We start from the raw sequence: 26,789 nt of genomic DNA on the forward strand, positions 1-26,789 counted from the left end.
ATGCGCACAAACACACACATGCGTGCGCACAAACACACATGCGCGAGCGCACACACATGCGTACAAACACATACATGCGCGCGCATACACACACAAACATGCGCACAAACACACGCGCGCTCGCACATACACGCATATACATACACGCGCATAAACACACATGCGCGCACACACACGCATACACACACATGCGCATAAACACACGCATACACACATGCGCATAAACACACACACACACACAAATTCACACGCTATCCCATAACTCAGTGGTTACATGATCGGCTTGTATCCGCGAAAGTTCTTCAACAGGGGAACGAACTATGGACCTCGGGCGTGGGAACCCGGAACGCTAACCACTAGACCAGCAATACGCGTGACGTATCATGCCACAGTGACATCAGAGGCGCCTGGCATTGTCGTGACGTAGAATGCAGAGGCGGGAAGAATTGCAGATCAAGGAAGTGGCCATCATCAGTTGATAAGGACAACAGCGTTTAGGTTAAAGTTTAAGTGCAAAACGATAACCGGGTTCTCCCAGATAGGCTTTGGAGAAAATGCGGACATCGGGAGAGATAAACGAATTTGAGAACGTTCAGAGAGAAGCGAAGGTTCTCCAAGATAGACTTTGGAGAAAATGCGGACATCGGGAGAGAGAAACGAATTTGAGAACGTCAAGAGAGAAGCGAAGGTTCTCCAAGATAGACTTTGGAGAAAATGCGGACATCGGGGGAGACAAACAAATTTGAGAACATCAAGAGAGAAGCGAAGGTTCTCCAAGATGGACTTTGGAGAAAATGCGGACATCGAGAGAGAGAAACGAATTTGAGAACGTCAAGAGAGAAGCGAAGGTTCTCCAAGATAGACTTTGGAGAAAATGCGGACATCGGGAGAGAGAAACGACTTTGAGAACGTCAAGAGAGAAGCGAAGGTTCTCCAAGATAGACTTTGGAGAAAATGCGGACATCGAGAGAGAGAAACGAATTTGAGAACGTCAAGAGAAAAGTGAAAGTTCTCCAAGATAGACTTTGGAGAAAATGCGGACATCGGGAGAGAGAAACGAATTTGAGAACGTCAAGAGAGAAGCGAAGGTTCTCCAAGATAGACTTTGGAGAAAATGCGGACATCGAGAGAGATAAACGAATTTGAGAACGTCGAGAGAAAAGTGAAAGTTCTCCAAGATTGACTTTGGAGAAAATGCGGACATCGGGGGAGACAAACAAATTTGAGAACATCAAAAGAGAAGTGAAGGTTTTCCAAGATAGGCTTTGGAGAAAATGCGGATGACGTGCAGTTGGGCTGGTTAGGGGGTGTTAGGGAGGAAGAGAAAAAAAAGAGAATATCAAGAGAAAATAGAAGGTTATTCCTATCGGGTTATCTGTTATTTGGAATCTCAAATCCAGGAATCTCCATTAATCGGAATAGAATTTTGCAAAAATGAACATAAAATTTTTGTTATTCGCGATTTCCTAATTTGTTTCTAATATTGAAAAGTTAAGAAATATAGATTCCGTATACGAGGAAGATTTGAATACTGGACGGAGGACACAAATGAAACGACTGTCCAGAATTTCTCGAAATAAACTAGTACTCTAAAGTAGGCAAAACTAGGATGACCTTGTACCGTTCTTCCTCGTGACGTCTAGATTCCACCAATCTCCTAACTAGATTACTCTTCGCCCATGGTGACTACCCTAACTAGGTCCTATATCCTTTCTAGTTCGTAGACCTCCCCCTGTTATCCATCCCTTAGTTGTTATGAGCTGTAGTTTACTAGCGCTTCTATCCTTGTGTATAATCTTGCGTCGCTGTCGTCAACATCCAGTCCTTGTGCCATTCTTGCCCGAAATGTCACTTGTCAGATGAAGGTAATGGTTTGGCGCCAGCAAGAATAAAGCGTCTAAAGTGGGACACGCGAGATAATCGAGGATTTCTTAAACCTCCCAGTTGACCGTAGTTAAACCTCTTCCTTGAATTAAATCGTCTGTAGGCAACTAGATTAAAATAGCTCAAGGGAAACAAGGACGTCATTGTAATGAGCCTGTTGTACTACCTTCCCATACTCTTGTACTAGAAACCCAGTTCCTCTCGTTCCACCTTTGTTAATCTCCTTTGACGACAACCAGGGAACTTGATGTCGATATTCTTGTCCCCCGCCTCAGGGTGCCTGCTACCATAGGGTCTCATTGGTCTTAATGCGCGCGCGCGCGCGCACACACACACACACACACACACACACACACACACACACACACACACACACACACACACACACAGCAAACATGGAGTGATTTATCTCTGCTTTGATGTGGAATTTTTATTCTTTGCATTTGCTGATATTTGTTTATTTTATTTCAACATGTGCCACTCCTTGTTCGTGTTTTTACTGCACGTATCATAATTTTATTTTAAATATATTTCATTAATCAGTTTGTAATAGTCTTGTTTTGTGGTACCACCCCATGATTCCGTTCATGTATTCACTCGCCCTCCACGTGTCTCGGCTTACTGCCCCCCCTCCCGTCGCCCCACCCCCGTCACCCCCACCCCCTCCCGCGATAAAGGAGCTGTCGCCCAGGTTATCAAACGCCGACGAAGTTGCGATAAGTAGCGGAATGCGATCGAGAGTGGGAACAATTGCAAGGAAGGAGGAGGACCTGATCCCGAAGTGACGCCCTTGTGACAAGGGACGGGGGACCCGGTGGTTCAAAGGGACCCATGCCGGGACAAGCTGGTGTCCTCTGGTGTCCCCTGGTGTCCTCTGGTGTCCTCGTCTGTAGGGGTTCTTGATACTGGGCTCTCTCTCTCTCCCTCTACATATATAATATATATATATACATAATATAGTTAGGTTCTAAAGTTCGACGACAAACTTGGTGCGTTGATCGCCTAATAGATGGCGCCGTAATTTCTGCATATTTACTGCAAATGTCTGATAATTCGCGTGTTACTGAAATAATGCGAAAACGGAACCAGATGATGATGATGATGATGGTACTAGTAGTAACTATTACCTCGAGTTTTGCTGAGTGGACACCCGCAGCCCCACAATTGATGTCAACGGTCCTCTGATCCTCCCATTAATCTCCCTCAGGAGAAACTTAGTGTGGGAGTTTTTCTGTGTTTAAACAGTCGAAGTTGTTAGAAATATTGGGCCCAGGCCAACACCGAGTGTCAGCCCCTCGGGGCTGCACCTCCAGATTTATGTGAGGGGGTTGACGGGTTTTGAAAATGGGCAGCAGGGAGATGACCCTCTCTGACGTCCCTCCTCCGGGAGCATTACGAGCAGTTACCCATCCTTGGTCCCTAAAATGAAGACTGTATGAAACAAAACATGTCGGCGAACTTTGGGATTCGGGAGTTCACTATCTCAAAAGTATTTGGGCATACTATCGTCCAATCATGTCGACACCAGTGACTTTTTACGATCTCGTAGAGTCCATAATGTGTTAGATATGGCTACCGTGTCTCGATTATAGATGTATACGATAAGAACACTTGGTTCTCGGGTTGATTGGCACTCCGTGTGATTAAGAAGCTTCCGAAAAATATTGGCACTAAAGGCTCCAACGGTCGAAAGCAGTCCCCATTGGCTCTCAACGCGAGAGTACTATGCCAGAGGGCAATAAGGGTGACACGAACGTGTAATAAAAGTCTAAATTTGATCCTAAAGTCTTTCCGCCCGTATGGAAACCAGGAAGATCAGTGAAATGTATCTTTATGTAATCGGTCGAACTGTCGCTCAACTTTGAGGATGTTTGGTGACAGCGCCAACAGTTGCTGGACAAAGGAGGAGTTCAATAGAGTTTTACCTTGTGCTATGAAACGCGACTTTTGGGCCACCCTGTAGGACGAAACTGACACTTGTATAGGACTCGTAAACTAGAACCTAAGGCAGATTTCGGGTCTGTTTAGGAAATATTCTGTATGTTCCATGATAATAATAGTATTGATAATAATAATAACAAATGAATATAATAATGAGTGATATAATAATAGCAGTGATAGTAACAATAATATATATATACCGGTAGTAATAATGGCAGATTTCTGGTCTGTTTAGGAAGTATTCTGTAATATGTTCCATGATAATAATAGTAATAATAATAATAAATGATGAATATAATAATGATAATAATAGTGATATAATAATAGCAGTGATAGTAACAATAATAATAATATATACCGGTAGTAATTATGGTAACCCGCAGCCGGTAACTGTCTTCTATGCCCCTCCTCGTCTCTTAAGAGAAGCTGAACAAGGCTGCGTTGTATTGCCGTACGGCTGTTTTACTCGTTAGCTGATCAAAGTAGTAGGTGAACAGTTCGGGAACTTAAGGACTACACATACTGTACGACCATAAATGTATACATACATACCCATATGTTATATCCAAGTAGAGCTTCCTTATTGATATTCTCGTAAAAACGTGATTAAGCTTCTCTCCCATGAGATAAAACCGAGTAACTACATAGATAAATCAAATAAGTTGTAACACGCGGGATTGTATATAAGGATAGAAGAGCTGGTAAGCTACAGTCCACAACAACAATTCCACAAAATGCCATGTAGGTCCCTTTTGGTATGTGCATATACACTTATAACACTCGCCTTGTAATCAGCTGATAAAATAACTCCCAGGTTACGAAACGTCCTGTCACTAAACCATTTCTTTGTTGACATCGCGCCGTTTGCCCTCTTGAACCAAGCCTCAGGAGTACTCGCACATTCCTTAAGAAATGTCAGATATGTTCGATTAGACTTGAACGTTTTATATAAAAAAAAAAAGATTGTGGTGAGGTCGCCATCACCTTCAATGCCACTTCCATTAGAGAAAATTGTCGAAATGTAATAGGTTGACCGTATGCGTGTCAATATTTACACATGAGTAATTATAAAATGCAACAAATAATTTAAATTGTTTATACATTTTATTTTACCGCGTTCACAGCACCATATAGGTCGTTACTTCCATGACCTTGCACTGAGCTGTGTAATAGTCTGCCACTTTAGCGCTCTAGTATCAACTGAGAATAGTGAAAGGGCGCGCGCATGCACACACACACACATATATATGTGTATATCTGCATGTATATGTATGTAATGTTTGCAGGTGACGCAGTTGAGTAGAAAGGGTGGTAGGTAAACACTACAAGTTTTGTGTGTGAGTGAAGATCTGGAGTCTGGGATCAATATCGGGATAGTGTAAACACCAAATAATCTAGAAATGTGAAAACGGTAACGATTCATTTTCTACCAACCAAATGACGTGACAGAAGCGCTGGTAAGTCTTTTGTTTTGTGAATTTTCAGTAGTCGTGGTCACACTTGTTTATTTCAAGTTTTATTTCTTTCCTTGGAAACTTTGCATCGTCTTCAGCATACCGTTTGATTCTGTGTACATGAATTGTCTTAATGATTCGTTAATTTTCCCGTTTGTTTGGTTTTATTAATAATAGAAAATATACATCTTGAGATTAGGGTAGTTGATCCCGTAGATTTTTTTCATGCCTTTATATAATTGTATTTACCCAATTGTGGCATACAGGAAGAGAGCAAGGCTTGTGGAGCTCAGTCTTTCACTTCCTAATTATGATGCGTATTCAGACATTTTAGTATAATTTTCTGTTCATATCACGCAGGAGAATCGAAAAGCCAAATATCTTTCTACAATTTATATATCAACAGCATTGACATCTTACAATTGTTAAGTGCTTATGATAAAAAAAAATCTGTACAAAACAAGACACAGGCCGGCACCTGGGGTATATGATACGAACACGGTTATACTAAAAAAAAATAAAAGAAAAAGTAAATGAAAACATGAAAAACGTAACTCTTTGGCACCTGAAGAGAATAAATTGACCAGCCGACATGTATAGGCCTAAGCTTGGACATAGGCCTACTTGAACAGCCAGGCTTCATGGTACATATATACACGTTATGTATGTGTGCGCGTATCATATAAACATGTAAATATTTATACATATCCTTTATATATGTAAATGATGAAAGTGGAGGATGAAAACGACGACGGCGACGACGAGTGACAATGTTGTGATCGGTGGACGGGGAAAGAGGAGGAGGAGGAGGAGAGGCGGCGAGGATCGATCGATGTAATGAACAGCTGACTTGAGTTCGACCCTTGGACGGCGCGCATATAATATATATATATATAATATAAACGAGAAACGAGGAATGACGTAGCGATCCGCACGGCCTTACATCCATCACAAGTTCGCAGGAACCTGGGGCGGGAGTGGGTAGTTGTACGGGTGAAGTGGCGTGGGTCTCGCTGTTGTCGAGAGGCCTGGGTGGTGGGGCGTCGCCGCCAAGGGCGCCGCGGCCGCGCTGGGGCGAAGGTAGGGCGGGTAGGCGTACATGTCGCGCTTGTCGAGCACGGGTGGGATGTGGGGCGCGCGGCTGAGGCCCAGGTAGGGCGACATCATGTGACTGTAGTACAGGTATGGGTAGTGCATTCCCGCCGCCATCGCCGCTGCCGAGTACGTGGGCGAGGGGACGCAGGGGCGCGGGGCGAGCGGGGAGGTGATCGTAGCCTCGCTGACGGGGGGCGCCGCGCCTCCTTCGGCGGGACTCGGCGGGGTCTTCCTCGGGTCGCGGGAGTCGATCGGGGACATGATGGACCCCGCCGTGATCAGGGGAGACACGAGGGTCGGCGTCGGGGTATCCTCGGACTCGGACTTGATGATGGAGGGCGGCGGCGGCAGGAACGGGGGCGGGGGCGTCGGGGGGCTCTCCACGTCCACCTTCTCGTCCCCGAGGTCCTTCTCGACCGACATGGACGAGGCCGGCCGCTCGTCCAGATCAGAGACCTCGATGTCCCCACTGTCGACGCTGTTGAGTCGCGCGCGTTTGTCCAGGATGGCTGCAGAAAGACAGAGAGAGAACGTCAGACCACTAATGAAAAGTACAATCAGCGTATTAACAAAATTATCAATATATTTAAACATGAGTGAAGATGGTATGTGTATAGATGAATGTGGACTTGAAATTTATTAAATGTAAACAAACTGTTGACGTGTATAATCAACGTACGCGTTTGTATTAATGGACGAGTTATATAATTACTCGTCGAAAATCGCACACGTAATGATCTGATTAATATGATTTTTACTGATGAACTTAAGCTAGCGATGGATTTACCCTGAGTGAACATATCTCAAGTATAGATGAAAACCGTCTATGTAATGAATGGGGGGAACAAGTGATCGCCTACTGGGGTTGTTTTCATAAGGAAACTTACTGTCGTCATTCTTTTCCGGCGAAGTCATCTCTGCTGCCGTCGGAGAGGCTCCTCCGGATCTCTTCTTGGACCGAAGCTGCCCGTTCTCCCGAAACCCCTTGGCGAAGGGGTTGTTGTCGATCTTGAGCTGCGTGATGCGCTCGTTCTGGTAGGCCGTCACGGCCATGAACTGCGTCTGGGTGAAGGTGAAGGTATTGAACGCGGCCCAGTGGAGCGACACGAGGTCCGGGGCCGCCACCACGTGGATCCGGGGCTGGTACTTGTGCATCGAGTTGAGGATGATGTGCCCCTGCTGGTCCAGGTTGTTGTTGGTCAGCTTCAGCTTCTGGAAGCTGATCGGGTGGCGCATCCACTGCGCCCCGGAGGCCGGGGAGTCTGGGTGGATGTAGAGGCGTCCCGGCATGTGGGGTTCCGCTTTCCCGGCAACCACCCACTCCTTCCCCTGGAACTTGTACCGGGAGTCGTCGGCCGGGACGATGTCCATCAGGACGAAGTATTTGGTGTTGGGTTCGAGGCCGGACACGGACATCTTGACGGTCGGGAACATCCGTCTGAAAGCAACGAAGACGTGACGTCGTTAATAAAATGTAAACAAGTCGTAATAGAGAATAAACATACTACGCGTCTCATGCGAGACTAAACAAAAGGCCTATAGAAAATTTCAATTTTTAATATATTTTGCATCACTAGATGAGGGTCACAAAATTGATTGAATCAGGTTACAAGCTTTAAATAAAAAAAAAACTGGGGACCAACCAAAAAGGTGAAAGTGTCCTTAGTTAACTAATTAACCCACCCCTCATTAATTAGTTGAAGACCCTACTATAATTGACAGCGTAATGCGATATCATCACCAAACATAATTCGAAGAAAAAATTGAATAATTTTCCATTCGTAGAATAATTGTATTTTATTAATATTTTGTATATTAGCAAATGCGGTCTACTGTAAGCAACCAATCTACATTGCGGGTTCCCGCCATACACGAAATAATCGTCCACTACCTTGAAGTGGACAACCCTCTCCCCCACCCCTGTTACTCGGTAAAAGCAACCCTACACGCTATTTTATTCGCTTCGCTTAACACCAATTACAGATCGCCCGTGATACGGTAAGGAGGGAGGGTGGGGGGTGGGGGGTGCATTCGAAGGCTTATGTAAGTGGACACTCGGCGGGAGGGAAACGATGTTTAGAGTGAAGGATTTTAGCAGGTTGATGAAACACACACACACACACACACACATGTGTACACACACACACACACACACACACACACACACACACACACACACACACACACACACACACACACACACACACACACACACACACACACACACACACACACACACACAGATGGAGGGTATAGTGTAGTTCCTAATGAGAGTAATACAATGGACGCATGTGATCTGAGAGATGAAACCAAGACGCCGGAGATGAAGAGAAAATGCAGCGCGGGTTGGTCCTGATGCGACGGAGGAGAGAGAGACAACAGAATGGGGAGAAAGAAGAGGTTTCGGAACGAGAGCAAGAGAGGTGGAGGAAGAAAAAGAAAGGTGGAAAGAGAGAAAGGAAAGAAAACAAGGATAAGAGAGAATGAGGAAAAAGAAAACGAGAAACCAAGCGGACAAAAAAGAGAGTATAAAGAAAAAGAGAACAAGAGGCTGGAGGGAAGCGGAGAGAATGAGAGAGAAATCGGACGAATGAGAAAAGAAGTAAATTAATATTTTGTCTTAGTAATCGCTGAGTTGTAATTGGCGTCTGCGATCAGTGCGTTCTGAAAGCCTGGGCAAGTGCCAGTCACTATTGGACACGGCTCGGGGAGGTGGGGAATTGGTTATCAAGGTTGAGACTCATGTTGAACACGCCACATAATTCAAGATGTAAGAAAGGCGAGACACAAGGAGAGAGAGAGAGAATTAGGTAGGAAAGGAGGAAAGGAGATTAGAGAGAAGAATTACAAGGAAAAATTATGTCGGAAATAAGGAAATTATAGTAAAACTAATTTACATAAACTAGAAAAAATTCAATAATTAATATAAAAATGGGGAGGGAGGTTTTAAGAGTTCGGGGCATAAACAAGGAAACGCCTAAACGGTCGAAGCTGTCACTTTGTCCCGGTGTGCACGAACATCCAGGCAAGTTAAAGTTAACAGAGGTTAAGGAGCAAACCTGAACCTACGTACTATCCAAGAGGCGGAAAAGAGCGCACTACAGCGGCGCATTATATATATATATATATATATATATATATATATTATATATATATATATATATAATTAGAATTGGAACAAGATTAAAATAATATGGGTCCCTACGAAAGAAACGTCTTATTGTGTATACATGTATATATAGAATTAGTATGGATTGTGTGCATGTACACATGAGCACTAACAAGTGTGTTTATATATAATATATATATATATATATATATATATATAATATATTATGAATTTGTTTATGTCATATACACAAGAATGTCCAGTAGTTATCTGTATCCATGGATGCATATTTTATATTCATACATATGTACAAATACTGTGTCCATTTACATTATTCGCATTTGTACAAATATGTATGTTTCATATAGGTATACGCGTGCGCTGTGTGTGTATATATTGGTACATTACTTTGGAAGAAGTGAGAGAGAGAACAAGAATACACTCGTATAATGAATATTAAAACCAAAGCTTGGAAACACCAGAGGAAAGGGACAAAAGAAGGGAGAGGAGGGCCCGACAGTGATAAAAAATAAATAGGTAAATAAGTGAGAATAATGAATAAAAACAAAATGTGTACTGCTGGAAACCTTAATTAGGACCACTTGCAAGAGCGGAGGGTCAGGGGATTTTTTAGTGAAGATGTGCGAGTGACCACTGGACAGGGAGGACATAGTGGTATTGGACATTGTGGACGACCAGTTCAGTGGAACTGAGGGATTTAGTGAATGTATGCTAGTGAAACAGACGAGCAGTTTAGTGGAACTGGGAGATTAGTGAGATTAACCGAAATATTGACCATATTAAATAAACAGTGAAGATGAGCTAGCGAGATGGAAAGAATACTAAACGACAAAAACTATTCAGTGAACGAAAACTGGGATCACGAAGGAGCCCACGACCAAAATTACGAGTTTTTACCAAGACCGCACAACTACGACCTCGCAGAACGACGGCGAGATGGTTCGAACGAGCGCCAGTACCGATCACTCACCTCCCAAGCTTCGTGATGATCATCTCTGTGGCAAACTTGTTGAACTGATTCCAGAGGTTCTCGTTCTCCAGCCGGACCTTGATCCGGGGGTCGGCCTTGCCCCCCGGAAGCCCTGGTGCCGGGAAGCCGACGCAGGAGCCAGGGGCCTTCAGGTAGTCCCCCGGAAAGCCAGCGGACAGCGGCGACTGTCCGGGCATGCCACCTACAAAGGGGGGAAGAGCAGCGTTAAAGATGGATCAAATAAAATAAAGATGAATATGACATTGAAACCAGGAATTTTTATCTGCCATATTGTCTGGTGCTGTTTATCTGTAACTCGGCGGGCTCCGCGCGCGTACACATACACAATGTATTATATATATATACATATGTGTGTATATATATATATATATATATATATATATATATAATATGTGTATATATATATTGTGTACGTATATAACGTATTGTATGTACTAAACGCTTTGCAATGACGCTCCGTAGAACTCACCATGGAATCCGAGCCGATAGCGGTCGAGATGGTCGGTGAGATTAGCGGGCAACCCGCCACCCAGGTACGGATGCAGCCCGAGGGGCGCTGCGGGCCCCATTCCACCTAACCCTCGACTCCGCAAATACAGAAGCTCCTCCTCGTACATTGTTAACCGCCGATCACCAAAGTTTTCCAAATAACACTTATCACTTCTACAACACTTAAAAGAGGCACATTCGTGATGCTGGGATTTGTTCCAGAACACACTAATTCACAGGCAAGTTTATTTTTCTTTTCGTATTTTTTTTTCTTAACTTTTTTTTTCTGTTCGTGTTTCAGCAACGCGTTCCGTCTCGAACGAACGTCTCACAGGAACTACTGTCAAACATCTTTAGTCACGGAAATTTGTACGAAAGTTAAGCCCCGCCCACGGCGGCCCCGGAGCGAGCATGCCAGCGCGAGGGGGAGGAGCTTAGGGACCCTGGGAGGCGCATAATGCGCGCGATGACCGGAGACCATTGAGAGAGGGCCACCCGCGCCAATGTTTGTTTTGGATGTCCCCGGAGGATTGGGCGCCACAGGTGCGGCTTATTAGCGAGAGAGGAAAATGTGCCGTTTTAAGAAGGATCGGCCATCAGATAGCGAGATGGGGGGGGGGGATTGTGAGTGCGACCCGGGTCGAGGGGGAACCCGCTTTGCACAAGAACGCGGTTGGTCGCTTCTCAGATTTTTTTTTTTTTCTACATCTTTTTATTGTCCGCATGAAACCTCCATTTCCTTTATTTTATTATGATGATGCATGTTATTTCATGTATACGTGAATATGGACGAGTCAAAATTATTTTGGGGACTAATAAAGAAAATACATATATATGGACATAGTCAATTTCTCTCTCTCTCTCACACACACACACACTCCACGGGGCACCACGAGCATAGCTCCCCTTCCCTTAAAATACAACTAGGTAAATACACACACACACAGTGTATACAAATACATATACATATATATGCTTACATACATGTGTGTGCATTTCAATTGTACTCTATTTTGCCACGACTAGGATCATCATCAGCCCTCTTGCGAAGATAGGTTCCACAACTACCAGTGCGGGAGAAATAGTCACTTTTAATCCCCCGAAAAAGGACATTATCCTCCATTTCGGATTTGCCTCGCAAGAACATTGCGGACGCGACCACAACGAGCTTCCATTCCTCTACCTGGGATAACCAGTCCGTCTTTTTCCGACTACACGTTTCACTCGGCCCTTAAAAAGAAGAAATGGATTAAAAAATGAGCAAAGGACAATTGCCACTGAGTGGCTGAAATTTGAAGAGGATCAGTCAGGGGAAAATTATAAATTAATCTCGGAAGTGTAATGTGAAGTGTGTGTGTGTGTGTGTGTGTGTTTCCCTAATTGTAGTATACAGGAAGGGAACAACGCTCGTCGGGTCCCGTCTCTTAATCTCCAGTTCTAACTTGGTTTTATATCCTTAATTCCCCATTTAAGGATATAGACTAAGTTGGAATTTCGTGTGTGGAGGCGAATGGAGGATGACACGAGTCTTCCTCCAAGTTTATACTCGAAAGAGTATTAGGGTGAACACAAGCAGTTGTGTGCGCGTGCGCTACTTCCCTAGTAGACTAGACCAGAGGTTCTCAAAGTGGGGGTCCCGACCCCCAGAAGGGTCGCGAAATAATTTTGAGGGGTCGTGATCGAGATCGAGATCCATACAAGCTTACATGAGTACATGCATATATACATACATACGTGCGCACGTACATAGGCTACATGCATACATACATGCATACATAGACAGGCAAGTAGATACACGGAGACAGGGAAATGCGTTATATGATTGTCAGAAATTCGTTGTTGTTGGGGAAGTGGGTCGCGACTCTATCGAAGTAATTTGTAGGGAGTCGCAGCCAAAAAAGTTTGAGAACCCCTGGAATAGACAACAAAGTAGACACGAAAATAAAAGAAGGGCCGTCACAAGAAACGAATTAGAACGAAATGATAGTAATATTTTTTATCAAGATGACAACATCGATGAACAAGGTGATAATGATTTCATTACTGATGTTTTCACCCTTCATTATTACTTTAGTTATGTACGTTTTGTTGCTGTCACTATTGATATAATTTAATTTTTATTGGATGTGTTGTTTATATTCTGTTTTATTTCCATTGTTACTTTATAGTTTGGTCAACTTGGAAAACCACACTCGCATATAACGGGTGTTCTCTCTATTACCCTGTTTTTTGAAGATCCTGTCAGCAATTAGTCTAGAATAAAAACTGGATTCCACATTTGTCACAATGTATCAATAAATAAACGAATGTACATATGTATGATGTAATGTAGTACATATATATATTGTGCTTACCTAGTTGTATACGGAACAGGAGCTATACCCACGGGGGTCTTTTTCTGTATCTAATTATCGACCTGCCTTAAATTCGTGTGTGTGTGTGTGTGTGTGTGTGTGTGTGTGTGAGAGAGAGAGAGAGAGAGAGTGAGTGTGTGAGTGCGAGTGAGTGAGTGAGTGACAGACAGAGAGAGAGAGAGCGATCGTTAGTGTTTTGCCAGCGTAAGAGTGGCCTTCGCTGTTCTCGTTTTACACAAGTAAACGTGTGTAAAACAAGTGTGTGTGTGTTTTGTATATGCATGTATGTGCGTAAAATTATTATTCCTTGGAGTTTCACCTACTGGAAACCCGCAGCCCCGCAGTGGCTGGCAACGGTCCCCGGGTCTTCCCATAGATCATCTCGAAGACGTTTTGGATTATTGTCTGTAGGCCTATTGTATTGGTGCGGGATTAATTATTAATGTCACTTGTAGTAAAAAATAAGGTGCCGATATAATTTTTTTTCTTTGGTATAGTATGTGGCCTGCCTTTCCAATTAGGTACCTAACCTAACCTAACCTTGTTTAAATTTTTCCTGAGCTAGGACACATTTAAATAGGGTAGGCCACATACAATACCAATTCCAAAGAGGTAGGCCACATGCAATTACCGGTACCAAAAATAATAGGAGGAAGAGAAGGAAGAAGGGAATAGTCTCCCATTGTCATCTCTGTATTTTATCTATATTTTCACAAGGGCAAAGTTTATTCAGATATTGGGCCCGGTCCAGAGACCGAGTATCAGCCCCTCTAGGTTGCACCTTCAGCTGTAATTGAAGATCGGTCTCGTGCCCTCTGGCCACCGTGATCCGGGCCGAGGCCAGTAGCTCGAGAACACTTCTCTAATAACTTTACTTTCTTTTTAAAACGAGATATGATTGTTTTCCGACAGTGTGGACTAGTGGGGGGAATTTAGAAGTACCGAATTAATTAGTCATGATTTTCTAAGTACTTGTTGCGGGGAGGAGCCTACGCCAGGAGGCGCTGAGTAGCTGCGGCCGAAGCCGTCACCTTGTCCTCTTATGCGCTCTGGGGCAGGTTACAGTGACTGCTGGGATTCGGATAGGAGTGCGGGATTCGAACACGCAACTAAGCGACTGCGAGACCAGCACGCCTCCGATGACGCCGACAACACACAGGCAGACTTAGGGGATAATATATTAAGAAAGAGAGAGAGAGGAGGAGGATATATGGAGAGAGAGAGAGAGGAGGAGGATATATGGAGAGAGAGGAGGAGGATATATGGAGAGAGAGAGAGAGAGTTGGAGGTAGGGAGAGGGAAGAAGAGAGGGGGTAGGGAGGGAAGAAGAGAAGGGGGTAGGGAGAGGGAAGAAGAGAGGGTGGGGGTATGAAGAGAGAAGGAGAGAGGGGGTAGGGAGAGGGAAGAAGAGAGGGGGTAGGGAGAGGGAAGAAGAGAGGGGGTAGGAAGAGGGAAGAAGAGAGAGGGGTAGGGAGAGAGAAGAAGAGAGAGGGGTAGGGAGAGAGAAGAAGAGAGAGGGGTAGGGAGAGAGAAGAAGAGAGAGGGGTAGGGAGAGAGAAGAAGAGAGAGGGGTAGGGAGAGAGAAGAAGAGAGAGGGGTAGGGAGAGAGAAGAAGAGAGAGGGGTAGGGAGAGAGAAGAAGAGAGAGGGGTAGGGAGAGAGAAGAAGAGAGAGGGGTAGGGAGAGAGAAGAAGAGAGAGGGGTAGGGAGAGAGAAGAAGAGAGAGGGGTAGGGAGAGAGAAGAAGAGAGAGGGGTAGGGAGAGAGAAGAAGAGAGAGGGGTAGGGAGAGAGAAGAAGAGAGAGGGGTAGGGAGAGAGAAGAAGAGAGAGGGGTAGGGAGAGAGAAGAAGAGAGATGGGGTAGGGAGAGAAAAGAAGAGAGGGGGTAGGGAGAGCAAAGAAGAGAGGGGGGTAGGGAGAGAGAAGAAGGGAGAGGGGTAGAGAGAAGAAGGGAGAGGGGTAGAGAAGAGAGAGGGGGAGAGAGGAAGAGAAGAGAGAGGGGGAGAGAGGAAGAGAAGAGAGAGGGGGAGAGAGGAAGAGAAGAGAGAGGGGGAGAGAGGAAGAGAAGAGAGAGGGGGAGAGAGGAAGAGAAGAGAGAGGGGGAGAGAGGAAGAGAAGAGAGGGGTAGGGAGAGAGAAGAGGAGAGAGGGGTAGGGAGAGAGAAGAGGAGAGAGGGGTAGGGAGAGAGAAGAGGAGAGAGGGGTAGGGAGAGAGAAGAAGAGAGGGTGGGGGTAGGGAGAGAAGAAGAGAGGGTGGGGGTAGGGAGAGAAGAAGAGAGAGGCAGGGAGAGAGAAGAGGGTGGATAGGGAGAGAGAGAGAGAGAGAGAGAGAATCTCCTGGGTGTATACGGGTGGATACCTCCATCTCCGAGGGTCCCTATTCCTCTTCCTGCGCGTGTCACTTTTGTCCTTAGTCGACTGCGACCACCGTTAAACGGCACCGAACCCATTGTTAACCCGGATCTCGTTAACCAAGGAGCTCCGGGTCACAATGCCCCGGTAATCCACCCCGGGTCGAGTGCGGGGGGAGGGGGTGGGGAGTGGGAGTAAATCCCACTTGAATGAGCAACGATCGAGTTCCGGGGGCGAGAGTTGGAGCTGGGACAATGCGTAGGTAAACAGAGAAGAGAGGGGAGGGGTGAGGGAGAGGGGAGGGGCGGGAGAGAAGAGAGATGAGGAAGGGAGAGGGATGGGGAGGAGGAGGAAGAAGAGTGGAGTGGGGAGAAAGGGGGAGAGGGGATGGGGAGATAGGAAGAGTGTGGGATGGTGGGAAAGGACGGGGAGAGGGAAGGGAAAGGAGAGGAAAGGGAAAGGGAAGGAGAGAGGGGAGAGGAAGGGAGAAAAGAAAGGTAAGAGAAATGATCTAGGAAGGGGAGTTCCTTAGAGTTCGGTTCTTTGGCCTCCGTAGTCCCGAGTTCTATCCCCACTTGCATAAACTCGTATCATTTTTGCCTCCAGTTTCACTTAACTGGAAACCCGCACCCCCGCAATAGTTGGCAACGGTCCTCGTGGTGGGGGGCTCCCATAGATCTCGCCGGGAAGAAACGTTGGACTCTTGTTAACGGGGACGTCTTTGTGTTGCCGGCTGGGGGAAGAAGGGGAGCAGTCGCCGGTTGTGTGTTCTCCTGGAGGCACCATTGTCGAAGGGGATAGAAATATTGGAGGCGAGGTGGGAGATGATTCTCTCCGACCTCCGTCTCGCAGGACCATCTTAGGCACATCCCCATCGCTGGTACCCTAAACTACTTATGCATGTATACATATGCAAATACATAGTCGCGTACACACACTACTACTCGTGGCGCAGTGGTAGGGTTCCCGGCCGCCATTACGGTGGTCCGGGTTCGTATCTCACCCAGGGCTGAAATAATTTCAGTATCGCTGCGCTGCGAGTCGTTACTACAATTCTCGTGGGCGGGGAGTTGGGTGTGTGTGTGCGCGTGTAAGGTCACAACATTACCCATAGATAGGTCACCTATGAGCTCTGGGCTTTCAGTATCGCTTCGCTGCGAGTCGTTACTCCAGTTCTCGTGGGCGGGGAGTTGAGTGTGTGTGTGTGTGTATGCGTGTAAGGTCACAGCATTACCCATAGATCGGTCATATACGAGCTCTGGGCTTTCTTCCGGGAGGGTAATAGCTGTCGATCACGAGTCCAACACGTGATCTAAGACCATCGTGAATCACACACGCACCAAAGGGCATTTTCCTCTCACAAAGAGGATAGCCTAGTCAAAGCCTACATCCGCTCCAGGCCGTTTCTGTGCTCTTGGGTGAACTGCACCTTGAAATCACCCACACAGGGTGACAAGACCGGAACGGTGTCACACAGGGTCCAATGGCTATGGACTCTAGTTTACCAGCGCTTCTATCGGCAACAACATTGCTTCGAATCAGTGTGAGCATGTCTGCGTTCTTGTCATAAAAAGTGTGTGTGTGTGTGCGTGCACGCGCCAGTGTTTTCTTATTTCGGTTCTCAACCTTGTCTTGTTTTTTAAGTTGTACATTCGACTCTGGTGCTTGGTTCTTGTGTAACACTTAATTGCTACCCTTTGGGTCCTTGTTTATCCGACTGTCTCGCCTCGACTGTACACCCCGCGTCATAACTCCTTCTTGTAAGAGTAAGCTGCTGTCTCGCAGTTCTTCTGACGCCTCCTCCTCTTCTTCCCCTTCTTCTTGCTCCCCTTCCTCCTCCCTCCTCCTCGTCTTCTTCTTGCTCCCCTTCCTCCTCGTCTTCTTCTTACTCCCCTCCTCCTCCTTCTTCTTCCACCCTACCTTGTGAAATTCCTCATTGCTGGCTTGGGGGCATTCGTAGCATGGAACCAGAATGTAAGCGGTCCTGTTATTAATTGGCCTTATTTATCGACAATAATGATAATGCCAATAACAAAACTGTTACTCATGGCCGCCTCTGAGCTTTCAATAATAACAAATTTAATTTTTATTTATTTTTTGTACCAGCCAGATATAGTTACTATTGCGCTTACAATAAGGAAAAAAAGATAAATAGATAAATAAATAGATAAATACTGTCACAGCTTCTGCATATTAGGTTCACCTCTCGGCCCTTATGGAAGATAGTACCCTAACCTATGGTGAAATCATAAATTATTCACCACTGATAGATGGATCACTCCTTGATGTATAGAGATTATGTAACAGTAACCTACCCCTAAACCCTCATTCTGTGACGGCTGGGGACAAATCAGACCTAACTACAGTTTGTATAGAAGTGGGTGGAACCAAGTGAAGATATCACACAACAATAGTGGTTACAATAAGATGTTTATATATATATATATATAATATATATATATATATATATATGATATAGTAAACACTTGGATGCATATTGCATCTAATAGCCTTGAGACATTATTTATATAATCTTATTGTCTCCCTTTTAATAACACACACACACACACACACACATATATATATATATATATATAATATATATATATATGCAAGCAATCACATCACCGTGATACAAAAATGCAAAATAACCACAGGAGAAAAGAAACTTGTAGACAGTATTTTCGTATATTGCATCTTCAGACTAAATGACAAAGATACCTTTGTCATTTAGTCTGAAGATGTAATATACTGTACGAAAGTACTTACTGTCTACAAGTTTCTTTTCTCCTGTGGTTATTTTGCATATATATATATATATATATATATATATATATATATATATATATTTCTAGGGCACAGGTTCTCACGGAGACAATTTGTCAACAGTTTTATACATGCTGTTACACATCCAATAGAAACCATCGGCATTCACCAGCGCCTTTTTCACATTCACCATGGATGATTTCGTTCATAAGCTGAATGAAGTTGATAGGAAGTCCTTCCTTAAACTTAAGAAGATACAACTGAAAATAGTTAAATATATTAGCGCAGTTGATTTTAATCTATATATATATATATATATATATATATATATATATATAAAATATAATATTGCATGTGTATGTATATATATTATTTAATGTGTGTATTGTCAAAATCACTCGCCTCACCATCCCTCTCCCACGCTGTGGGAAGTGAGAAACCCCAGGTAGGTCAAATCCCTGTCAGTTGCAGAAAGTCGCTTTATATATTTTTTCTGTTCTCAAAATTATTTTAAAATTATTTGCCATCTAAATGTCCTGACTTCCATCTGGAATGAAGTTTTTTCGCTTCCTCCACTTCCATCGCCACCACCACCTCCACCACCACCTCCACCACCACTGGATCACCTGAAGAATTGTCGCCCCGGATTTTGTCGGGGTGACAATGGTTCAGGTGGGATGTCCCGGGGTGACGATTGTCCTCAGGTGGGGGTCGTGACCTCCCGTGGATGGCAATCGCTCGACTTGGCGGGTCACCTGGTTGGGGGGGGGGGGGGTTCATCACTGTAGTGATGATGCATCCTACATCTCCCTTAGGCCGAGGCATCACCTTAGTCTTGCTAGGATAGAAGCGCTGGTAAGAGACGACCTGGGGATACATTGAATCTATCCAGACAAAGTCTAGAAGTGTTGACCCCCATCTTCCCTTGTTAGGGTTAGGTTAGCTTTGGTTAGGTTAGGTACCTAAGGTAACTTAACCTAATTGGAAAGGTAGGCCACATACTATACAAAATATATATATATCGTAGGCCACATCCTAATAGGGAGGTCACATACTATACTGGCACCTTGTTCTTGTTACTACAAGTGACCTGTATAGAGTCCCGCACCAATGCAATACAGACAATAGTCCAAAGTTTCTTCTATGGGAAGACCCGAGGACCGTTACCAGCCACTGCGGGGCTGCGGGTTTCCAGTCGGTGAAACTAGGAGTAACCATTTTACACACATGCATACACACACACACCACACACACACACACACACACAACACACTTGCTTTACACACGTTTACTTGTCACAACAAAGTAATGTCGTAGCACATTGGTAAAATAATACTAATGACCCACTTTCGGAGAAGAATAAGCGAAAGTAAAAAGATCCGTATATTTCGATCACTGACTAAGATCCTCTTTACATCTGCTGAAGAGGATCACAGTTAGTGATCGAAATATACGGATCTTTTTACTTCTCCAAAAGTGGATCATTAGTATTATGTTTACGTGTGTAAAACAAGAGCAGTGCAGGCCACTCTCTCTTTCTCTGTGACACACACACACACACACACACACACACACACACACACACACACACACACACACACACACACACACGAATTTAAGGCAGCTCGCTAATTAGATACAGAAACAGGCCCCCGCGGGTATAGCTCCAGTCCCGTGTGCAACTAGGTAAGCGCAATATATACATACATATTACATCATACATATGTACATTCGTCCATTTATTGATACACTGTGACAAGTGTGTGGGGTCCAGTTAATCTAGGCTAATTGCTAATAAGACCTTCAAAAAACAGGGTAACAGAGCGTACACTGGTCATATACGAGTGTGGATTTCCAATTTGACCAAACTATAAAGTAACAATGGAAATAAAACCGAATATAAATAACACATCCAATAAATATTAAATTATATCAACAGTGACAACAACAAAACGTACATGACTAAAGTAATAATGAAGAGTGAAAACATTGGTAATGAAATCATTATTATCTTGCTCATTGATGTTGTCATCTTGATCAAAATATTACTATCATTTCGTTCTATCTATTTTGTTGTCTAGTCTTCTAGGAAAGTAGCGCGCGCGCACACACAACTGCTTGTGTTCGCCCTAATACTCTTTCGAGTATAAACTTGGAGCAAGACTTGTTTATATATATTTTTTTATCTATTAATTCACGTGACAAGATCGGTTTCCTGATGACCTGAAAAGTTGTCATCCATCTATTATTGAGTAGTCTTCGTATTTATTTCGGAATACTGAATAGTGACAATCTTGTATCATATTATTCATTTTTCTTTAGATTATCACTACAAAGATGCATAACGCAAAACTATTAATTCCTGGATTTGTTGTATAAATGTTCATTGTGGGGCTGGGGTGACGATGTTGTTCAGGTGAACATTTATTGGGTGATGGTTCTTCATGGTATCACCAACCACCAAAGACACCCATCATCATCATCACCAGTCACCCATCGCCCCCATAACCACCTCCATCCTCCACCCCCTGACCCTCCTCGCTTCCGCGACGCATCAAAACCAACCGGAATCTTTTCATTCATTTTTTGTTAACTGTAGTTATAATTGTGACTTGATTGGCCATTCTAAACCCCTTCTACAGCGACTTTACCCCCCCACACCGCCCCCTTCTCCCCCCCCCAAGACGAATAGAATCGCCCAGCGCCAACCGCAATGCAATGTAGAGTGCGTCACAGTAGCGACCGGGGGGGGGGGGAGTTTAAGCACGGCAATACGAGAGCTGTAGGTCTATGACTGGCCTGGGTGTATTATGGTAAATAAATGAGCATAATACATGAATGGAAGAAATAATAGACAAGAATGAATTAAGAGTGGATTAAGATATGTTGTTCGATCGTTTACCTGACCAACATTATTTTTTAATTATATATCTATTCTTTTCATTAATATTTTAATTTTTATTTGTTTATTCTATATTTTATTTATTTACTTGTTTTACTCCTTGACTAGCGGGCGGAGAGATCGACTAGTTAACCATTTATCAGGGCGAGCTGGATCCCGGAGGCAATCAGAAGACGAAATCCTAATTAAGGGCGGTGTCGTCAAAGCAGAACAGCGACTCGTTTCCTGGCGGTTTAAGTAGGCGGGCGGGCGGGACGGTGGAAGAAAGGACGGGGTTAAGGAGGCGGCTAAGTAGGCGGTTAGGCAGAGGCGCGGAGGGGACGGTGGGGCGTGGGGTGGGGGGTGGGGAGGTCCCGGGTCACTCTGAATGTTGGTTTTAGGCCCCCAGGGACTCCGGATCAGACGGCCGAGACAATTACAGGTGACCCAGAGAGGTCGCCCTCCTCCTCCTCGATCGGACCTACCTTGGCCCCTCTCTCTCTCTCTCTCTCTCACACACACACACACACACACACACACACACACACACACACACAGAAAACACTTTCCTCGCCACGCAAGAAATCTTCACCAATGCACACGTCCGTATGCACTGAGTGGTCAGAAGGCATTGCAACAGCTTGTCCATTCTAAATTACTCGATTACACTCCAGTTTGAACTACGACACGTACAAACGTAAACACACACACACACACACACACACCTCAGAGCAAAATTGCGATTGAACAGCGTTGTACCCGCGTATCGGGTATTGGGTACTTTATATTTATACACCCAGTAAGTGATTTGAGTAATTTAATGCCAATGACAGTAGCGTCAGTTTACATATTACACGGAGGCCAGTATTCTAGTATGACCAGTATCATCATGCCAGTACAACGTCTGTGTCGGAATCCATACTGACCCCAAGCCCTCTCTCTCTCTCTCTCTCTCTCCACGGTGCCGTAACGTTGGCTTCTGGACTCCCGTGACACGGCCAGTAAATAGTGTCAGGTCAGTTCTTCTCGCACTTAGGTGTCACGGACAGTTTTGCCGTGTCAAGATGGACTGTGGCACGCTGCTGTGACCTTGTCCTGCTGGGTCACGCACCCCGTGGGGTCACGTCTAAACCAACACACTTGTGCTAAGGTCAACACCAAGATCCACATATAGGATTTTAGGTCAACAAGCGCGACATGACGTCATGGGACCTTGAAGGCGACGCGACGTGACGTCATGGGACCTTGAAGGCGACGCGACGTGACGGCATGGGACCTTGAAGGCGACATGACGTCACGGGACCTTGAAGGCGACGTGACGCCACAAGAAATTTCCTTGGCTGAATAAAATCAAATTAATTTTGTTTCAAAAAATGCCGGAAACTGTTTTTTTTATTTAAGCTTAATGCGATGTGTGGCGTGATACATTACGTGCGATGTGTGACGTGTGATTTGCCCTCTGAGTGTTCGGACAACAGAACCTCTCGTCCTGTGTTTGTGTGTTTTGTTATTTTCTCACGCGTTTTGTGTTTGTTCAGCAACGTGTTTGTTGTAGTGTCTTAAGTGTTTTTACCCATTTCGCATTTTCCCATTACTATTCGTTTCTGTTTTGCTTGTAATATCCATCTTAATGGAAATAGGTCTAATAGCGACAATTAGGCGAATGACAATTACGCGCGTATGGCATTTATGCGATGCTAGGTTAGCAAAGTTGGGTTAATTACCTCACGTCTCGGGGAGTCCCCACGTGTATTATATCTTTAGACTCTAATGGCATTCTAATATTTCTATTTGTGAACAATACCCTATCCTGGAGTTTCAATATCAACCAACAATTCTTGATGACAGTTTCCAATATTGTCAATAAATATTTATTGTTCATTTGGGGTCTTAATTCTTTCCCCGTCTCTCTCTCCATCATCTTTTGAGATCTGAAGATGCCACTTAACCGAATAAAATTTGTGGGGCGACAACCATAATAAAAGCTGAGATGTCGGGTCACTCCTCAACGGGTATAGTGACCTTATGAGAGAGACCCTAACTGAATGAAATCGCCCGGCCTCAGCCACAAACGAGAATGGTGGAGGTGAGAGTATGATCTATTCCATCCTGGAGTCTCTCTTCGCCGAATAAAATCGTCTGGCGTTGGCCAGAATAAAATGTATAGAGGGGCTCACACACCGAGGACGGTCCTCGGGTCTCGGGAATATTCCTGAAGGAGAGAGGAGGTTGACGGGAATCGGGTTGTGTGTTCATCCATTCGCTAAGTTGAATGAATGTAAACAACACAGTTTGATCATATGTACAGCTTGTTTGATGCTACATTTTGATAGGTTTTATTTCAATTCTTTATATATGGATCGTGCATTGTTTGCTCGAAAATTCAGTGACTATTTAGACATTTCGTTCAATAAGAGAAAATGATAGATGTGTGTGTGTGCGTGCGTGCGTGCGTGGCCCTCTTAGTCACTCTTGATAATCGGAAGATGCGTCACAGGCCCCTAAACGGCTGTGCCTGGCTGCACAGGTTTGAGTTGGTCGTCAGACGTCAATTAATAACCGAAAGTGGTTCCAACCTACATTTACAGAATGGAATCTTTAGGCGCTCGACATAGCAAAATGTAATGGAATAAACTTCCTGCAGAGGCAGTGCAATGTAGTTCAGTTCGAAGCTTTTAAGATTCGTTTAGATAGACACCAAAGCAAGATCCTGTGATGCTTTCCATTTGTTTTATATAGTTTATTTATTATTATTTCCTTGATCATCATTTATTTATGTCAATTTATTATTTACTATTTACCTGTTTATCATTTAACTTTACCTATTTATTTATTATTTATAATATACTTTATTTACTTATTTTTTTCGCATCCGACCTAGTTATGGACCAAAAGGTCTTCTGTCGGGATGCTCCTCCTTTGTAATCCTTTGTGTAGAAATTATTTGATTTGAGAGATGAGTGTCTGGGTGGAGGAAGAACAAACGAAGATGGACTGGAACTGTTTATTTCTGAAACGTTTTTGAAGACAGAGTCGGTCGAACCGTTTAAACAATCTTCGTATGTAATTTCTCCACCCAATCTCTCAAGTTTAGGAAGTGTGATATTGTATAGGTGAAATAAATCAGTCTTACTGTGTAGTCCTACACGCGTGTCTCCATCTTCAACATGTACATTACCTCACACTAGCACACACACGCCCAAATACCCGTAAAAGATGCATACACACAAGCACTCAAATACTTGTAAAACGTACACACACATAAATACCCGTAAAACATGTAATACACACACACACAAACACACACGGATACTTTTAAAATATACATCCACACACTCGAATACTTGTAAAACGCGCGCGCGCGCACACAGAGTAGGTCTATACTTGATTTTAATGCATCAAGAGAAAATATTATTAAAGGACCGAAAGGTTTGCCCTTAGTCTTGAGTGTACAGCTAAGCAGCACTGTCTATCTTGTCATGATAGGGTCGGTAGATGGGTTGTAGTACTAGCATCGTGTCCATAATGAATGTAATGCTTACGAGTAAATAGTTATATGTACGTGTGTGTTGTTCAATTATATTGATTTAATCTGAATTTTGATGCTGCGTTTGAGAACCTGTTTAAAAACTGTGTTGAGTAACCCCTTTAGCTGCTTCATACTTGGCCCTGTATATTCCAACTGTCGCCAGGCGATTTGGTTCGTCTGAGAGGGACCCCCCCACCGCCCCGCCCCGCCCCACTCCAGAAGGGATAAGGAAACTTAGCAGTCACCCCCTTTTCACATCCAAGAACAATACGAGAAAGGGAGAAAGGCAAACATTAGCACGCCATTATCTTTTCACCCGGTCCCATTGTCCTAGTGGAGCAATCTCTCACCCGGGGGAGGGGGGAGAGGGGGGGAGGGAATCAGGAGGACCTCAGCCTTGGGTCCCCCCCACCCCCACCCTGCGCTATCGCTGGCCGGGTCCCCTTGGCATGGCTCCCACGTGTTCAATTAGCACTTGGCTGCCAAGACCTCTCCCCCCCCCCAAGCCATCGATATAATCGCCGAAGAGTCTTCGACCGATGCAGACAATGGAATCTGAGTATCGATCTGTCTTCGACCCTTTCGGGGTGGGGTGGGGTGTGGGTGTTACTTGAGAGCCAATTCTCGGCTGAATAAAGTCGCCCCATGATACGTCGAGGGTTCTGGGTCGAGAGTTGACCTGGTTTCAGCTAGGGGCTCCGGTGCTTTGGGTTCATCCAAGGTTGACCTCGCATGCAGAAAGAACAGTTCTTTAAGGTGACCTCGGCCAAGTTCACTTTCGATCACCTTCACAACGTCGTCCTTATCTACATCGCTCTCCACTATGGTCGCCCTTGACCATATCGCTATCAACCAGGGTCACCCTCGAGCATGTACAGCATACCTTAGCTCGCCCTTCGTTGCCACCTCCTCCTCCACGGGCTGACTCACCTCCTCGAGTCGATCACGGGAGGCCTGGCTGACACTCGGGCCGCGCGCGTACATGACTCACGACCGTGGTACGAGACGGTGACTCACGGGGTTCGAACTCGAGGTAGTTAATCTCGCCCCCAACTCGTGAGAGGTGACACCCCCATGTTTCAGTTTGTCTTTGTTTGATGATAAACTGAAACAAGAGTATTGTTCCTTGATGAAAAACGTAGTAACACGTTTATAAGTCGCAACTAATATCACAATCGGAGCAGAAGACTGGAGATGGGGAGTCTATATTATTCGACTGCTAACTGCAGTCCTCTTCAGTAGAACAGAGAAAGGAGAATGCTATCTTTTAAATAGCACCCTCTTACAACAAGAGGAACCGGGAAAGGTACATACCTTTACTCGTTACTAATGTTGTGTACAATGTATTCGTACTGCAAATGCAGTATTCAATGTATTCGTACTGCAAATGCAGTATTCAATGTATTCGTACTGCAAATGCAGTATTCAATGTATTCGTACTGCAAATGCAGTATTCAATGTATTCGTACTGCAAATGCAGTATTCAATGTATTCGTACTGCAAATGCAGTATTCGGTGTATTCGTACTGCAAATGCAGTATTCGGTGTATTCGTACTGCAAATGCAGTATTCAATGTATTCGTACTGCAAATGCAGTATTCAATGTATTCGTACTGCAAATGCAGTATTCAATGTATTCGTACTGCAAATGCAGTATTCAATGTATTCGTACTGCAAATGGAGTATTCAATGTATTCGTACTGCAAATGGAGTATTCAATGTATTCGTACTGCAAATGGAGTATTCGGTGTATTCGTACTGCAAATGCAGTATTCGGTGTATTCGTACTGCAAATGCAGTATTCAATGTATTCGTACTGCAAATGCAGTATTCAAAGTATTTGTACTGCAAATGCAGTATTCAAAGTATTCGTACTGCAAATGCAGTATTCAAAGTATTCGTACTGCAAATGCAGTATTCAAAGTA

The 26,789-nt window shown here is 44.5% G+C and overlaps 2 protein-coding genes across 2 annotated transcripts in view; one reads left to right on the forward strand and one right to left on the reverse strand.

Moving 5' to 3' along the window:
- Positions 1-26,789, forward strand: part of LOC143040892 (uncharacterized) — a 94,397-nt gene that overhangs the window by 43,632 nt on the left and 23,976 nt on the right. The window lies entirely within an intron of this gene.
- LOC143040652 (T-box transcription factor TBX6-like) lies at positions 5,658-11,336 on the reverse strand. Its single transcript, XM_076211876.1, has 4 exons — positions 10,965-11,336; positions 10,475-10,676; positions 7,262-7,812; positions 5,658-6,883 (listed from the first exon to the last, which is right to left on the reverse strand). Exons 1-4 carry the CDS (start codon positions 11,110-11,112, stop codon positions 6,228-6,230), a joined length of 1,557 nt encoding a protein of 518 aa, XP_076067991.1. The 5' UTR covers positions 11,113-11,336; the 3' UTR covers positions 5,658-6,227.

This window comes from Oratosquilla oratoria, chromosome 29, assembly GCF_046742065.1.
Source record: "Oratosquilla oratoria isolate Oo_2021 chromosome 29, ASM4674206v1, whole genome shotgun sequence".
NCBI lineage: Eukaryota > Metazoa > Arthropoda > Malacostraca > Stomatopoda > Squillidae > Oratosquilla > Oratosquilla oratoria.

Excerpts from the sequence above, each read along its gene's own strand:
- LOC143040652 (XM_076211876.1), bottom strand. The coding sequence starts at position 11,112 with ATGTACGAGGAGGAGCTTCTGTATTTGCGGAGTCGAGGGTTAGGTGGA. Across the intron at positions 7,813-10,474 it reads ATCATCACGAAGCTTGGGAG|ACGGATGTTCCCGACCGTCA; the intron begins GTGAGTGATCGG and ends CGTTGCTTTCAG. Across the intron at positions 6,884-7,261 it reads GCCGGAAAAGAATGACGACA|CCATCCTGGACAAACGCGCG; the intron begins GTAAGTTTCCTT and ends GTCTTTCTGCAG.